The 16,548-nt window shown below is 42.2% G+C and overlaps 1 protein-coding gene across 4 annotated transcripts in view; it reads right to left on the bottom strand.

The window, feature by feature from the left end:
• SIK3 (SIK family kinase 3) overlaps window positions 1–16,548 on the bottom strand; it is a 264,012-nt gene that overhangs the window by 45,154 nt on the left and 202,310 nt on the right. For all 4 annotated transcript variants that reach the window (XM_006056875.4, XM_025266844.3, XM_006056876.4 and 1 more), the window contains exons 5-6: window positions 4,770–4,894; window positions 4,018–4,141 (exon numbers count right to left, since the gene is read on the bottom strand). In XM_006056875.4, the coding sequence (XP_006056937.2) occupies window positions 4,018–4,141; window positions 4,770–4,894 (249 nt within the window). The remainder of the gene's footprint in view (window positions 1–4,017; window positions 4,142–4,769; window positions 4,895–16,548) is intronic.

Raw genomic sequence — 16,548 nt, 5'->3', positions numbered from 1 at the left:
AAGACACAGAGGAACTTTATATGCATTACTAAGTGAAAGAAGCCAATCTGAAAAGGTCACGTACTACATGATTCCAACTATATGACATTCTGGAAGAGGTAAAACTGTGGAGACAGCGAAACGATCACTGATGGCCAGGGGTTAAGGGAGCGGGATGGGGTGAACAGGCGCAGAGGATTCTCTGTATGACACCAGAACCATAGTAAACAGTGGACTTCAGTGATAATTCAGTGCAGTGTTACTGCAGGCTGATCACCTGTAACAAATGTTCTACTTTGGTGCCAGATACTGACAGTGGAAGAAAGCTATGACAACCTAGACACCATATTAAAAAGCAAAGACATCATCTTGCCAACAAAAGTATAGTCAAAGCTATGGCTTTTCCAGTAGTCATGTACAGATGTGAGAGCTGGACCATAAAATAGGCTGAGCATCAAAGAACTGATGCTTTCGAATTATGGTTCTGGAGAAGATTCTTGAGAGTCCCTTGGACTGCAAGGAGATCAAACCAGTCCATCCTAAAGGAAAGCAACCCTGAATATTCATTGGAAGGACTGATGTTAAAACTGAAGCTCCAAAACATTGGCTGCCTGATGCAAAGAGCTGACTCACTGGAAAAGACCCTGATGCTAGGAAAGATTGAAGGCAATGGGAGAAAAGGGCGGCAGAAGATGAGATGTTCAGAGTGCATCACTGACTCAATGGACATGAATTTGAGCAAACTCTGGGAGACAGTGGGGGACAGGGAAGCCTGGCGAGCTGCAGTCCATGGAGTTGCAAAGAGCTGGGCTCGGCTTAGCGACTGAACAACGAGCAAATGACAGTGCAGGAAGCTGAGTGGGGGCGAACGCGGGCGCTCTCTGTACTTTCCACTTAATTTTGCTATGAACCCAAAACTGTTCTCAAAAATAAAGTTTACTTTTAAGAAAGAAAGAAAGCAGTGGTGAATTTTTAGTGTTTAGCTCCAACACTGCAATGCAGTCATTAAGATGAAGACTGAGGATATCTAGCAGATTAGGACAAGATCACTGGTGATGCCTGTCAGAGCAGTCCACCACACCCTTCTCTGCTCCTTTGTAGGGTAAACCAGAAAGAGTTGTGCCTATTTCCTTTCTCTCTATTTCCCTTCTATTCTTTTTTGGTTGTATTGACATGAATTAGGGCTTTGCTCCTTCTCTACCACCAAATCTGTACTTCAAGATCATCAATGACCTCCCCATTTCTAAATATGATACTCGGTTCTGTGTAGCTGTTAGCACAACTGATGCTATCTTGGGCCCCTAACCATTCCTCCTGTCCTTCCACTGACTGTGCCCCCAAGTCTGTGCCATGTTGCTTCTCTGTGTCAAGGGCTGTGTAGTTAATGGACGCTGTTTCATGAGGTCCAGGTGGCCTTTATGCTCTGGTATCTCCAAATAGTGATGAAGACCTTGGCTGACATATTCCTGGTGCCCATGAGACCAGTCACCCATTCATAAATCTGGACTTAGGAATGTACTTCCTGTTTCTAAGCACATACCCTGATACTCTTAGGTTAACTAGAAAACTGTCCCGTTCACAGTGCAGAGTACAGCTGCAAATGCTTCTGGATCGCTGTCTGTCTGATCCCACGCTGTGAGTAAGTTACCCTATAAAAAACTGACCCTCTCATCAACACGAGGGTGCCTGCCTTGTCTTCCTGTCTTGATGCTTTCTTAGTATGATGGGGCACTTTTCATCCTCTCTGTCCTCCAACGAGTTCTATCATCTGACCCATCAGGGGCACTCCACACCATTCCTCATTTCCCTCCTGGAAACATCATCTTCCCTTGTTTTCCAGGACACAAACGCTCTGGCTTACCTTACTAACCATTCCTATGCTCACCCCTGCTCACCTTCCTGATCTCTGAATGTTAGCGTGTCCCAGAGATTAATCCTTGGACCTTTTCTCATCTCTACATTCATGGCCTAAAATGTGATCTTATCTCAGAGCTTTAAATCTTATCTATATACTGATCATTCCCAAATGTGTATCCACAGCCCACCACTCCCAACCAAGTCCTACTAATTTCAACTGCCCATACCATAACTCAACTTAGATGTCTAATGGACATCTCAAATGAACACAGCTAAAACCTCTCTCCAAAATAGAGGCAGTCTTCTCTAGCCATTCCCACCTCTATTAGCAGTAAATCCATCCTTCCAGTTGCTCAAGCCAAGAACCCAGGAGTTACCTTTAATTACTCTCTTTCTCGCAGATCAAATCCCACATAAATGTTGCTGGAGCCAGACTGCCTAGGTTCAAATTCTAGTTTAGTCACTTAGTAGCTGTGTCATCTTGGGAAAATAGCTAAACGTCTCCTGGTTTCAGCTTTATCACCTGTAAAATGGGGGCTAATAGTCTCACGTATCTTATAGGGTTGTTAAAATAATTAAATGAGTTAATGTTTGCAAAACGCTCGGAATGGTGCCACACAGTATGTATTATCTCTTGAATCTGAAGGCTTCTTACCACCCCAACCTCTACACTCCAGTCTGGGAACTAGCCACCAAAATCTCCTACTAATGGTCTCCCTCCTTCAGCCCTTGAACCTTTCAACCAAGATAGTTGGCAGAGTGATTTTTTTTTTAAAGAACAAAGGTCACCATAAAATTCTTTCAATACTTTTGCATGCTTGAAACTTTTCATAATAAATAATAAAAGTTAAAGAAAACCCAAAAGTCAGTTAATGCCATTCCTTTGTTAAAATTCTCTGACTTTTCTCATTTCACTCAAGAGTGAAAACTAAGGTCTTTACTCTGACTGCACCTCTCCCGTCCTCTCTCTCATTTCTGTCTAGCACAGAGGCTTCCATCCTGTTCCTTAGACACAAGTGTGTGTTCTCTCCCCAAGGCCTTTGCCCTCTCGCTGTCCCCTCTGCATGCAAAGCCCTTCCTCAGACTGCACAGCTCACACCCTCCCCTCACCTTCTCCAAGTCGTCACCAAAACGTCTGTTTTTCAGGGAAGGAGTTCCCTGCCATACCTTTACAAATAACCACCCAACCACCATCCCTAACCTACCACCTGGCTCTATTTTATTTTTCCCATGGCTTTTTTCTAAAATGCATTTTAGATTCTGATGTTGATTTCAAATGCAATTCTTGTTTTCTTTCTAAAACGTAATTCCCATATGCTTACACTCTGCTCCCAACCCAGTTGACATATACTCTATAGGTTGTACCTTTAACTGAAACCATGATGGGGCAAAACTAAGCAGACTGCTTAGAGCACTGCCCCAGAATGTCCCTTTCTTCTGTGTCATATAGATGGCGATGAAATACTGGAGATTCTGGGTGCCTGTTTTCTTTCTTTTTTTTTTTAATTTTTTTTGGGGGGGTGCCTGTTTTCAGTGATACTTTTTTCTAAGAGCTACTGCCCACTCATTCAAAAAGTACTTTTTTATTTGAGTTGGGGGGATAAATGTCACAGAAGCAGGAAATGTAATATCAGCAAGACTAAGATGCAAAGCCTGCTTTCCCCTTGCCATTTATTACCGCATCTCAATGGAGCCCCCAGTAAATATTGGGTTGGCCAAACAATTTTACCATTTAAGTGTTACGGAAGCACCCGAAAGAACTTTTTGACCAACCCAACAGAAATATTATCCTGAAAAAGGATGAGAGATAAAACAGAGATGAAACAGGACTATCATCTACTGCCCTGCTACTATGTGCTGGGCCTATTAACTCTCCATACATTATTTAATTTAGTTCTCATAGTGGTGGTCCCACAAAACTGTCAGCCTTTTATTAATGAGGAGACTTAGTAATCTGCCCACCACATTAGCAGCCCTGTGTCGAGTCCAGAACCAAACTCGGGCAGGGTTATCTGAAGCTAAAACCTAGACACTCCGTTCCTATAGAATCATGCCTCCAGAGGTTCAAGTCAGCAAACTGTTAAAAGGGCCATTTATACCCCATCACTCAATTCTGGGATAACTTGGCATGTCTACTGTTCCATGAACCCAGTCATAGCCGTGTGCTGGCATCTCCCTTACCTGTGGACATAAAGAATGGGATGCGAAACTTTCCACTCAACACCCGGGCCCGCAGATTCTGCAGCGTGCTCCCGTCAAACGGCAGGGCCCCGCACACAAGCACATAGAGGACGACTCCGAGGCTCTGCGTCGCAAACAGAGAACGTTTGATTAAAATCGCATCAGAGAAATAAGAGAGGTCATTACAGTATGTGTATGAAGAATCGGTGATGGACAGGGAAGCCAGGCACACTGTAGTCCATGGGGTCGCAAAGAATCAGATACAACTGAGCGACTGAACTGAACTGATGGAGAGAGTGGTGAGTCATGCGCGAGATAATGGGACAAACATTTCCTTTTCTTTTTTTTTTTAATGAGAAATAATATGGGGCATTGTCATGGCCAATCATCTTTAGAATAGTTAGCATTCTTCTTTGCTTCCAGACATTAATTTTGGGGAACATATCTAGAATTTCTCTCAGTACTCATCCTAGGGAGAAGGCAAGTGGCAACAACAGAAAGAATTTCTGTTCTTGGCAAGGGCATCTGTCCAAGCTTGCCCTTGGGATTTTTTTTTTTTTCTTTGCAGATACAAAGTGGGAGATGGAAACCTGTGGCTCAGTCCATATGACAAGGGCTGGAGAGCAGACTTTGTACAAAGAATTGAAAATTCAAACAGGCGATCAAGATCTCAGTCTCATCCAGGATGAGGACAGCTGCCGTCAGACTAGGGTAACTAACGCTTCAGGGAAGAAGAGGTGGCAGTCACATACCCAGATGTCCACCTTGGGTCCGTCATACTCCTTTCCTTCGAAGAGTTCAGGCGCGGCATAGGGCGGGCTGCCACACCAGGTCTTCAGCAGCTGCCCAGGGGTGAAGAGGTTACTGAAGCCAAAATCTAGAAAGACAAATGGACACCACTCATGTGATCTTGACCAGTGAAGACGAGTTTCTAGTCACTAGAATAAAGATTCTGGATCCTTAAGTGTGAATATCAAACACGAAAAGAGAACTTTTAGAAATTATATAACCAGCCGCTTAAATTTAAAATAACACTGAAACAGAGATACAGATGGGCTGGAAAGTAAAAGATATCTGGTTAACAAAAAGTAAACATGACTGGTTTACATCAGTACCAAAATCAGTACATTTCCTTCACAAATCTGGACTGAGGTGAGTGGTACCTTTAAGAACAAAAACAAAATTGGATAAAGATTGATAACAAGACCACATCAGAATCAGGAAATACATGTTAAGTCTACTCAGCTGGACCCAGGATTTTCAGATTATTTTTACTTCTTGTGACAAACACATTTATGACCACGACAGACACAGTGAACTTAAAAATTAGACAAAGTGACTTTATTACCATTAAGATGGCTTATTCAAGATAAAGAATATGCAATTTATTTGCAATCAAACCAAGAATGTTTACATTTTAACTTCAACTTCCTCTTTTTATTTCTCCCCCTCCCACTGTGTGAAGAGAGAGTAGACGCGAGATTGGAGAGGTAGAGAGTGGAGAGGAAGACTAAGAACTTAAATGAGCAAAGACAGCAGCCAAAGGACAGCGTCTCACTGACTCAGAAATACTTCTATGCACATAAATATTTATATCAACGACTCCAGGTAAGGCAGGCTGAAGCTCCGTCCTTTCCCAGGCCTGCCATTTTCCCACATTCCCAGCACCTCTCAGGAGCTCCTCGCCCTCTCCTGGTTTTACTCCCAATGACAACTCTGCCTCCATTTGCTATTTGCTCTTCCTCCTCCTCCAGAAGGTGTTTTCTAGTAAGGCACGTGCTGATTTTGGCTGTCACTGCTTCCCCTATGGTTCCTCAGGACCAGCTCTTCTGGGCCCATAGCTTCCACCATCATCAATCACCTGTTTGGTAATGATTCTCCAAATTTATAGCTCTGACCCTGGTACCACTCTTAAGTTCCTGATGTGGCCTTCTAGTACTTGCCTGGGAAGAAACATCTCAACCTTGCCATTTTCCAAAATCAAACTGCTCTTCCAACGATGTTCCCGTGTTCATTTATGGAGTTACCATCACAGTTCTAGGAGCACTGGGGTCTTCGTGCCTCGCTACCTCTCATTTCCATTTCAAACCCGGGATAAACTTGTACTGCTTCTACCCTGTGTGTCCTGAACTTACCTCCTTCTTTCCATTTCTACTCCCCCATCTCAGCTCATACTTTCATCATCTCTTATCTTCTCGACTGGCACTCTTGCTTACTGCCCTCTGCTTGCCGCTAAGCCGTCCATTTAGAGCAGGGAGCAAGACACAAATCACACCTCGCTCCTCCTCACTCAGAAACACCTGCTGGCTCCTTTCTGCTCACAGAAGAGCCCAGCTCTCTTCACATTTAGAGTCCTTCACGACAAGCCAGCTCCACCCTCCATCTCTAGCCCATCCCTGGGCGTTCTAGCATGGCCAGACTATCCACATCCTGTGTTTCTGTGCTTCTCTTATGCTGCTTCCTTTCTGTGCCATGCCTTTTCCTTTCCTTGCCACTTTAGAAATAGCACTTATTTTCAGTGCCCAGTCAAATATTACTTCCCGTATGAAGCCTTCTGACTCCTGCCTCGACACCACGTCAGTGGCTTCCTCCTCTGTGCTCCCCTGGCCCTCTGTTTGTACCTCTACAGCCCAATCACAAGCCTCATGTTATACTGAGTTGTATCGTGTGTTTATATCCTCCACTAGTTAGTGAACTAGGGACATTGTTTTATTTATTCTCCAGACAGTGTTTTCATACATAGCAGGGACTCAAGAGAGGGCCACTAAACTAAACTGCAATAAAACTGCAATAAAAGCGCTAGGCCAATCCTCTTGTCACCTCCTGGCTACTGGAGCCTTATTAGACTGACTGGCAGCTGGCCAGCTCCTATGGCCCCTACCTCCTAGTCAGCCCTCCAAGATCACAAGGGGCTTAGAGGTGGGGCCATCATTAGAATCACTATAGCTACTTCGACAACAGAAATCAAATACTCTCATTCATTAATGCAAAATAAATGCCTCATCTGTCAAGTCTTCCTGACTCTCCTGTAAGAAATGTCCTCTACCTTCTCTGCATTCCCTTATTACTTTGTATTCCTCCTTTATTTTTGTTAATTCCACATATAAATAACATACTATCCTATCTCTTTAGGCTTCCTAGGTGGCACTAGTGGTAAAGAACCTGCCTGTCAATGCAGGAGATGAAAGAGACATGGGTTCGATCCCTGGGTTGGGAAGATCCCCTGGAAAAGGAAATGGCAACCCAATGCAGTACTCTTGCCTGGGAAATCCCATTGTCAGAGGAGCCTGGTGGGCCACAGTCTATGGGGTTGCAGAGTTGGACAAGGCTGAGCATGGGCACACACACACCTTTCTTTAGTAGAGGTCTCAGTTCAGTTCAGTTCAGTTCAGTCGCTCAGTCGTGTCCGACTCTTTGCGACCCCATGAATCACAGCACGCCAGGCCTCCCTGTCCATCACCAACTCCCGGAGTTCACTCAGACTCACGTCCATCGAGTCAGTGATGCCATCCAGCCATCTCATCCTCTGTCGTCCCCTTCTCCTCTTGCCCCCAATCCCTCCCAGCATCAGAGTCTTTTCCAATGAGTCAACTCTTCGCATGAGGTGGCCAAACTGGAGTTTCAGCTTTAGCATCATTCCTTCCAAAGAAATCCCAGGGCTGATCTCCTTCAGAATGGACTGGTTGGATCTCCTTGCAGCCCAAGGGACTCTCAAGAGTCTTCTCCAACACCACACTTCAAAAGCATCAATTCTTTGGCGCTCATCCTTCTTCACAGTCCAACTCTCACATCCATACATGACCACAGGAAAAACCATAGCCTTGACTAGATGAACCTTTGTTGGCAAAGTAATGTCTCTGCTTTTGAATATGCTGTCTAGGTTGGTCATAACTTTCCTTCCAAGGAGTAAGCATCTTTTAATTTCATGGCTGCAGTCACCATCTGCAGTGATTTTGGAGCCCCCCAAAATTACCCCCTCTCTAACTAATTCCTTAAAAATACTTTTTTTCATCTCTGACTCTCATGTTACCTAACATACAGTTTAACTTAAACACAATAGGTGCTTAACAAATGTTGAGTTGAATGCAACTGCAATTAAAGCCCTACCAGCTAATCTTTGACATTTGAAGCCCAATCATTTTATCAGTTGAAGTCTTTAACTTTAACCTGTTTTTCTTAAGAGACTGGGGATAGGTTGCTAAAAATCCCAACAAAGGTGATTCAACAGAGCTGGTACTTTGGGGATTATTTAGAAAGAGGACTCTTGATGTATCTTTAATTGGTTGGCAAAGGCCTTCACTGGATCCCTTCCCACAACTAGCCTTTCACTGCACAGTGAGGAAGACATGTTGATGGAGACTGTAATAATTGATGGGCTCTGATGTTGGTGTGACTGGATAGCAAAGTCCAGAGGAGAAAGTCATGGAGTATTCTGCTCATGTTTTGAATGGAGAATGCCACAGGGCAAGCAATGAATTAAAACCACTTGATTTTAAAACTTCCTAATAAGCAACAAAATATAAGGGAAATTTGTCATTTTGAACTATGAATACTCCATCTACAATTAATCACCTTTCTACTCTTTTACTCTGCTGAGGAGGAGAAGTTACAGAGCAAGAGCTTGTTTTCTTTTTGTTTTTAATCTACCAAACAGGAAATCTTTACAAAGGAAACAATATCAAAGGAAACCATCTTCAGCAATGGCTATAGGCTTAGATTGCTATTAGGTGTTTATATGAAAAATGAGTGTGCAAGAATGAATGACTGATCAGGGTCTGACATCTAAAGAGGCCATATGGGGGAAACACCTGCTTCCACAGCAAGTTACAGCCACACAGCTGCTTTCAACAGCTAGACCCAAAGACTGACAGCAAGATTCAAAAACCACCATCCCTCCACCAGCTTGCCTCTCTTTCCTATTAAATAGCAAACAAAAACCCTTCAGTCTTGTAAATGTGTCATGGGGTCTCCTCTAATCACTCCATGTATTACTCTTACTCCTGACCCTAAGGGTTTTGCACATTTAAGCAAAATCTGCTTCCCTGTGCTTGCTATGCCACTTTCCCTGCCATGAACACCAGCTTCCTCCAACGAGTGATCCTGGCAGAGGCCAATTCATCCTTTTCTTCTTTTTATTATTTTTTGTTGTGCTGGGTCTTCGTCACTGCTCATGGGCTTCCTCTGGTTGCTGTGCACAGGCTCTAGGCACACCGGTTTCAGTAGCTGTGGTTCATGGGCTCAACAGCTGTTGGTTTCAGCAGTTGCGGCACACAGACTCAGTGTTGTGGCTCGAGGGTTCCAGACTGTGGGCCTGGCAGTTGTGGGTACACGGGTTTCGCTGCTCCATGGCCTGTGCAATCTTCCCAGACCAGGGATAGAACTCATGTCCCCTGCATTGGCAGGCAGATTCTTATCCACGGGACCAGCAGGGAAGTCCCAATTCATTCTTTAACGTACCAAACCTAACAGAATCTGACCCACCCTCCCACTTTGATACACATATTATTACTATAAATTCAGTTTTACTGAAAGCATACTCCTGTCGTGTCTTCACTAGCACCTCATCACAAGTGTTACACATTAATCTTCAATACAGCTATGCAGCTGGTAAGTTAAAAATTCTGGCCAGCTCACTGTCCGTTCAGCAAAACCATAACTTATTTTCTGAACATTTAAATTACTAAGAGAAATCTCAAATTAATAACATATATGAAATTTGGAGCTCACTGTGAAAGTTTAATTCCTTCTAGTCAACACTGCAGGGACTGAATAACTGAGAAGAAAAGAATTCCTCCTCTATTCTTTCAGCAGCTTACCTTCCTTGAGGGAGAGGGGTTTGCTACCCATAGTTAAGAAGACTGGCAGGGAAAAATGAAAGCACTTAAAATTCAAACCAGTCTATTTGGGGTTTTATTGGTAGTTTAGGGAAGGCTGAAGGGACTACTAGTGGGATGTGGAGGTATACTGGGATAGGTGGGGAACAGACAAGACATGGAACAGAATCACTAAGATTTGTGTTGGTTTTTAGTTATCTACACATGCAGGCAAATGAAAAAAACTGCAAGATGACCCAACCTGGAAGCAGAAATTCTCATGAAAATTTTAAAGCAATGCTTAAAAAAGAATGATGGAGAATTCTTGCTGGCTTGGATCAGAAACGTCAAAGAAGCAAGCAAAGAAAAGCTTTTAGAATTTAAGTTTGATCAGTTACTTTGATCCTAGAAAACCAAATTTCCCTTCAATGGAATGGGCATGTTCATCTTATTTTGGTTCAGTAGCAAGCTGGAATCAAGATTGATGGGAGAAATATCAATAACCTCAGATATGCAGATGACACCACTCTTATGGCAGAAAGCGAAGAAGAACTAAAGAGCCTCTTGATGAAAGTGAACGAGGAGAGTGAAAAAGTTGGCTTAAAGCTCAACATTCAGAAAACTAAGATCATGGCATCCAGTCCCATCACTTTATGGCAAATAGATGAGGAAACAGTGGAAACAGTGGCTGACTTTATTTTTGGGGGCTCCAAAATCACTGCAGATGGTGATTGCAGCCATGAAATTAAAAGACGCTTACTCCTTGGAAGGAAAGTTATGACCAACTAGACAGCATATTAAAAAGCAGAGACATTACTTTGTCAACACAAGTCTGTCTAGTCAAGGCTATGATTTTTTCAGTGGTCATGTATGGATGTGAGAGTTGGACTATAAAGAAAGCTGAGCGCAGAAGAACTGATGCTTTTGAACTGTGGTGTTGGAGAAGATTCTTGAGAGTCACTTGGACTGCAAGGAGATCCAACCAGTCCATCCTAAGGGAGATCAGCCCTGGCTGTTCATTGGAAGGACTGATATTGAAGCTGAAACTCTAATACTTTGGCCACCTGATGCAAAGAGCTGACTCATCTGAAAAGACCCTGATGCTGGGAAAGATTGAGGGCAGAAGAAGGGGACAACAGAGCATGAGATGGTTGAAGGGCATCACTGACTCAATGGACATGAGTTTGAGTAAACTCCATGAGTTGGTGATGGACAGGGAGGCCTGGTGTGCTGCAGTTCATGGGGTCGCAAAGAGTCGGACACGACTGAGCAACTGAACTGTACTGAACTGAAAGCTGCTCTTAATAATAATGTCTTTCAGTGTTTACTAAAGCTTTCTATTCTTAATGTCATCATCAGGGTCTCTAACTAAGTTCTTCCATTTCCTTCACTCATGTATCAGTAGAGCAATGTGTTGGTTCCTATGAAAGAACTGAATGCAGAAAAGATATGTTCCTACTGAAGGACTCAAAAAAGAAAGCAGAACTTAAGTTGAGTGGACTGGATCTAGAAAAGCACAGGGGGAATATGGAAAGAGATTTTTCTAAGTAGTGGTTGGGGAAAAGCAGAGCAAAAGGCTGATCACTTGGAACTAGTAAGCTAAGTTGAAGCAACAATAAAGAAAGTACCCTAAGTATGATGTAAGGTTCACAGAGGTATACGGCAAGAAACAACATTACACAGTAGCAACAGGCCAGACTTCTCCGAGGTGCTAGAGAAGACTCTTGAGAGTCCCTTGGACTGCAAGGAGATCCAACCAGTCAATCTGAAAGATAATCAACCGTGAATTTTCATTGGAAGGACTGATGGTGAAGCTGAAGCTCCAATCCTTTGGCCACGTGATGTGAAGAGCTGACTCACTGGAAAAGACCCTGATGCTGGGAGGGATTGGGGGCAGGAGGAGAAGGGATGACAGAGGACAAGATGGTTGGATGGGATCACCGACTCAATGGACATGAGTTTGAGCAAGCTCTGGAAGATGGTGAAGGACAGGAAAGCCTTGTGTGCTGCAGTCCATGGGGTCACAAAGAGTCAGACACGACTGAGCGACTGAACAACAAATACAATATGTGGTCTTTTGTGACTGGCTACTTTCAGATATGCAGATGACACCACCCTTATGGCAGAAAGTGAAGAGGAACTAAAAAGCCTTTTGATGAAAGTGAAAGAGGAGAGTGAAAAAGTTGGCTTAAAGCTCAACATTCAGAAAACTAAGATCATGGCATCTGGTCCCATCACTTCATGGCAAATAGATGGGGAAACAGTGGAAGTGTCAGACTTTATTATTTTGGGCTCCAAAATCACTGCAGATGGTAATTGCAGCCATGAAATTAAAAGATGCTTACTCCCTGGAAGCAAAATTATGACCAACCTAGATAGCATATTGAAAAGCAGAGATATTACTTTGCCAACAAAGGTCTGTCTAATCAAGGCTATGGTTTTTCCAGTAGTCATGTATGGATGTGAGTTGGACTGTGAAGAAAGCTGAGCACCGAAGAATTGATGCTTTTGAACTATGGTGCTGGAGAAGACTTGCGAGTCCCTTGGACTTCGAGGAGATCCAACCAGTCCATCCTACAGGAGATCAGCCCTGGGTGTTCATTGGAAGGACTGATGCTGAGGCTGAAACTCCAATACTTCGGCCACCTCATGCAAAGAGCTGATTCATTGGAAAAGACCCTGATGTTGGGAGGGATTGGAGGCAGGAGGAGAAGGGGATGACAGAGGAAGAGATGGCTGGATGGCATCACCGACTAGATGCACATGAGTTTGAGTGAACTCCAGGAGTTGGTGATGGACAGGGAGGCCTGGTGTGCTGCGATTCATGGGGTCTCAAAGAGTCGGACACGACTGAGCGACTGACCTGACTGACTGACTTTCAATTAGCATAATGCTTTCAAGGTTCATCCACATTGTAGCATCTATCAGTAGTTCACTCTTTTTTTTTTTTAATTATGAGTGATATTCTATGGTATGAACATACCACATTATGTGTCCATTCATCACTTGATGGATATTTAGACTGATTCTTTTGGTAGGGGGTACCATAAATAATGTTGCTATGATCATTCATGTAACTTTTTTTTATGGATGTATGTTTTCATTTCTCTTACATATATACCTAGGAGTAGAACTGCTGGGTCATTTGGTAACTCCATATTTAACCTTTTCAGAAACTGCATGGCTGCAACACTTTACATTCCCACCAACAATGTACAGGAGTTCTAATTTCTCCACATCCTCCCTGACACTTATTACTATCTTTTTATATTTTTTTAATTACAGCTCTTCTGGGGGGTGGGGTACCTTACCACAATTTTAATTTGCATTTCCCTGATGGCTAATGATGCTGGGCATCATTTCATGTGCTAATTGGCCATTTGTGTATCTTCTTTGGACAAATACCTATTCAAATCTTTTGCCCATTTTTAGATTGCATTATCTTTTTTTTTTTCCTGAGCAGCATGCAACATGTAGGATCTTAGTTCCCCGACCAGGGATTGAACCTTGTCCTCTGCTATGGAAGCATGGAGTCTTAACCACTGGACCACCAGGTTCCCTGGATTATCTTTTTATTATTAAGTTGTAAGAATTATTTATATTCTCTGGATACAACTCCATAGATATGATTTGCAAATATTTTCTCCCATTCTGTAGATTATCTTTTCAGACAGTGTCCTTTGATGCACAGAGGTTTTTAAATTTTGATGTCCAGTTTACCCAGATTTTCTTTTGTACTTACACTTTCAGTGTCATAGCTAAGAAATTACTACCTAACCTAAGATCACACAGATTCACCCCTGTTTTCTTCTACTTAGTTATGCAATGAGCACCTGTGAACCCACCACCCAAATAAAGTACTGGTATCTGAATAATTATTTATGTCAAATCATAAGCAGTACTTATTTCATTTCCTATGTCCTCTTCCAACCATTGATTTTCAACCCTGTCAGCACACCAGGATTATCAATGTATTTAGAGTGATCCACAAACTTCACCTCAGACCTACTGGATCTCCTGGAAATAATTTAGACATCTGAAAGTAAACAAATAAAACAACTCTTCCTGAAAATGTGTGAGAACTCTTATGGCCATGAAATGGTTGGATGGCATCACCAACTCGATGGACATGAGTTGGAGCCAGCTCCGGGAGTTGGTGATAGGAGGGAAGCCTGGTGTGCTTCAGTCCATGGGGTAGCAAAGGGCCGGACATGACTGAGCAACCGAAGTGAACTGATGGGCAGTGAGGAGTCACTGGGACTTCTGGTACAGGCAGATGTAGTAAAGTTAACCTGAAAGCAAGACTAGATTAAGTATGAGGCGGGGCTTCCCTGGTGGTCCAGTGATTAAGACTCCATGCTTCCAATGCAGGGGATGTGAGTGATCTCTGATCAAGGAACTAAGATTCCACATGCCACATGGTGTAGCCTAAAACCTAAAAAAAATTATAAAAAATGTATGAGGAGAAGTAGAAGGCCTGTGAGAAAGTAGAAACAGTGAAAATGAGACAACTCAGAAATTATTTTGACAAAAGCTAGGACAGTACTTGAGATAATACATAGGATAAAAAGGAGGGGAAGGCACAGAGTATTTGATTTGGGAAGAAAAAGATTTGTTTTTATTTAAAAAGGTGAAAAGTTTGGTTTAAGAAGGTGAGAAGAAATTCAAGTGGAGCTGTTCTGACAAATCGAGGTGTAGTAATGAATGGATAGAAGTTTTTTGAAAGAATAATGAAAAAGGAATGGCTGGGAGTTATGGCTTAGGACACCCATAAGTACTTCCTATGCTATAGGTACAGGATCAGAAAGAGGATGGAACAAAAGGAAGAGAGAGATATCTTATCATTATAACAAGGAAGCTGAGAGAGAAGAAAAGCATGTCAAAGAAGGAAAAGGTGGTCTGCAGCAACCATACGATGTCATCCAAGTACTGTACAGGTACTTCTATCTGAGGGAAAACTATGATCACATATAAATACTTGAGACTAGAAATCGTATAACTTCCCCTCAGAAGTTTTTTTAGTTAATTTGTCTTAAAGAAATGCTAAGTCATAGGAATGAACTATGAACATAACCCAGATTCATTCTGAATCATCTAGAATGTCACACTATGAATAAGATAAGGCATTTCTTACTAAGTTGGACGACAACCAATTAATAATTTTGAACTCAGAGTAAATTCATTCAGGGTACTGAGAAATGAGCAATGTGGGCCATGCAGTGGCGCAGCAAGGACTCTGGCGAGTCAGGCATCCTGGGCTGCCCTGGATCTGTCTCTCCCAGTGCTGCAGTTTTCCCATTTGTGCAGCTCCTGGAATTCTATAGAATAAAGTAAACATATTTCCCAAGCGACTCTCCATCAAGTGCTGTGTTACAGAGTATGTGTGTCTGTGTGTGCTCAGTTGCTTAGTCGAGCTTGACTCTTCGCAAGCCTATGGACTGTAGCCCACCAGGCTCCTCTGTCCTTGAGATTTTCCAGGTGAGAATACTGGAGATGGCTGTCATCTCCTCCTGCAGGGGATCTTCCTGACCCAGGGATTGAACCCTCCTCTCCTATGTCTCCTGCAGGCAGATTCTTTACCATTGAGCCACTGGGGATTAGATGAGCATTATTTTTATTTCACTTCTGGGAAAGTGAGGGTCATTAAGTATCATGTTCAAATTCAAAGGTTAAAAAAAAAAGACTTACTAAGAACAAGGTTCAGCCTATAATGCCAGCCTGGACGCCCTCAAAGCCCACACTGTGCCTTTAGCATCATGTATATGTTTATACTGAGGTAAATGTACATCCCAGAATTATTTTTATACTACTTGTAAATTCCTGTTATTATATACTACTGCTTTTCGTTTTATTCTTGACTGCCAATCCTTTGCTATACTTAACATAATTCCCAAAGATATACAAGCCTTGAAACATATTGTTTCTCAACAAGTTGCTTGAAAAACAGTGCATTGAAAAGACAGTACTGTATAAAGACAGGCACTGTATAAAACTGGGGAAAGGATTAATTTCTCAATAAATGCCATAGGTACATCTGATTTTTCCTATGGGAAAAAATTAAATAGGACACTTTCCTCATATCATATTCTAAAATCAATTCCAGGTAGATCAACTTAATATAAATGGTAAAACTACAAAGTTTTTTTAAATAAAGTAATAAAGGAAATTATAGCTTCAGGAGATGGAAGGATTTCTTAAACAAGAAACAAAAGGCACACGTTATAAAGGAAATGATAGTAAATTTGGTTACATTAAAATTATACTAAAAGGTGTATTCATTGAAAGGTATTTTAAAGAGAATGAAATGAGAAATCACAAAACAAAAGAAGCTATTTGTAACACATAAAACAAAAGACTCATGTTCTTATTATTGAAACAAAAACTCCTATAAATCAGTAAGACAGACAACCCAGTAGAAACATGGGCAGAAGACTTTTTTTTAGCAGACACTTAAAAAAAGCCAAAAGACATAAAAGGAGTTCAATCTCACTATTAAGATGAAATTAAAATCTAAATCCACAATGAGATAACCATTACACACTCAGTGGCTTGGGAAATATTATAAAGTGTAATAATACCCAGCACTACTAAATATAAAGTGAATAGCCAATAGGGACCAACTGTATACAGCACAAGGAACTTGACTCAGGGTCCTGTAATGGCAAAATATGGGAAAAAAACTTTAAGAGGAGTGCGTATGTGGATATGTACAGCTGAT

This window comes from Bubalus bubalis, chromosome 16 (genome assembly GCF_019923935.1).
Source record: "Bubalus bubalis isolate 160015118507 breed Murrah chromosome 16, NDDB_SH_1, whole genome shotgun sequence".
Classification (NCBI taxonomy): domain Eukaryota; kingdom Metazoa; phylum Chordata; class Mammalia; order Artiodactyla; family Bovidae; genus Bubalus; species Bubalus bubalis.
Note: the sequence above shows the minus strand (reverse complement) of the source record. Positions and strands in the feature narration are given on the sequence as shown.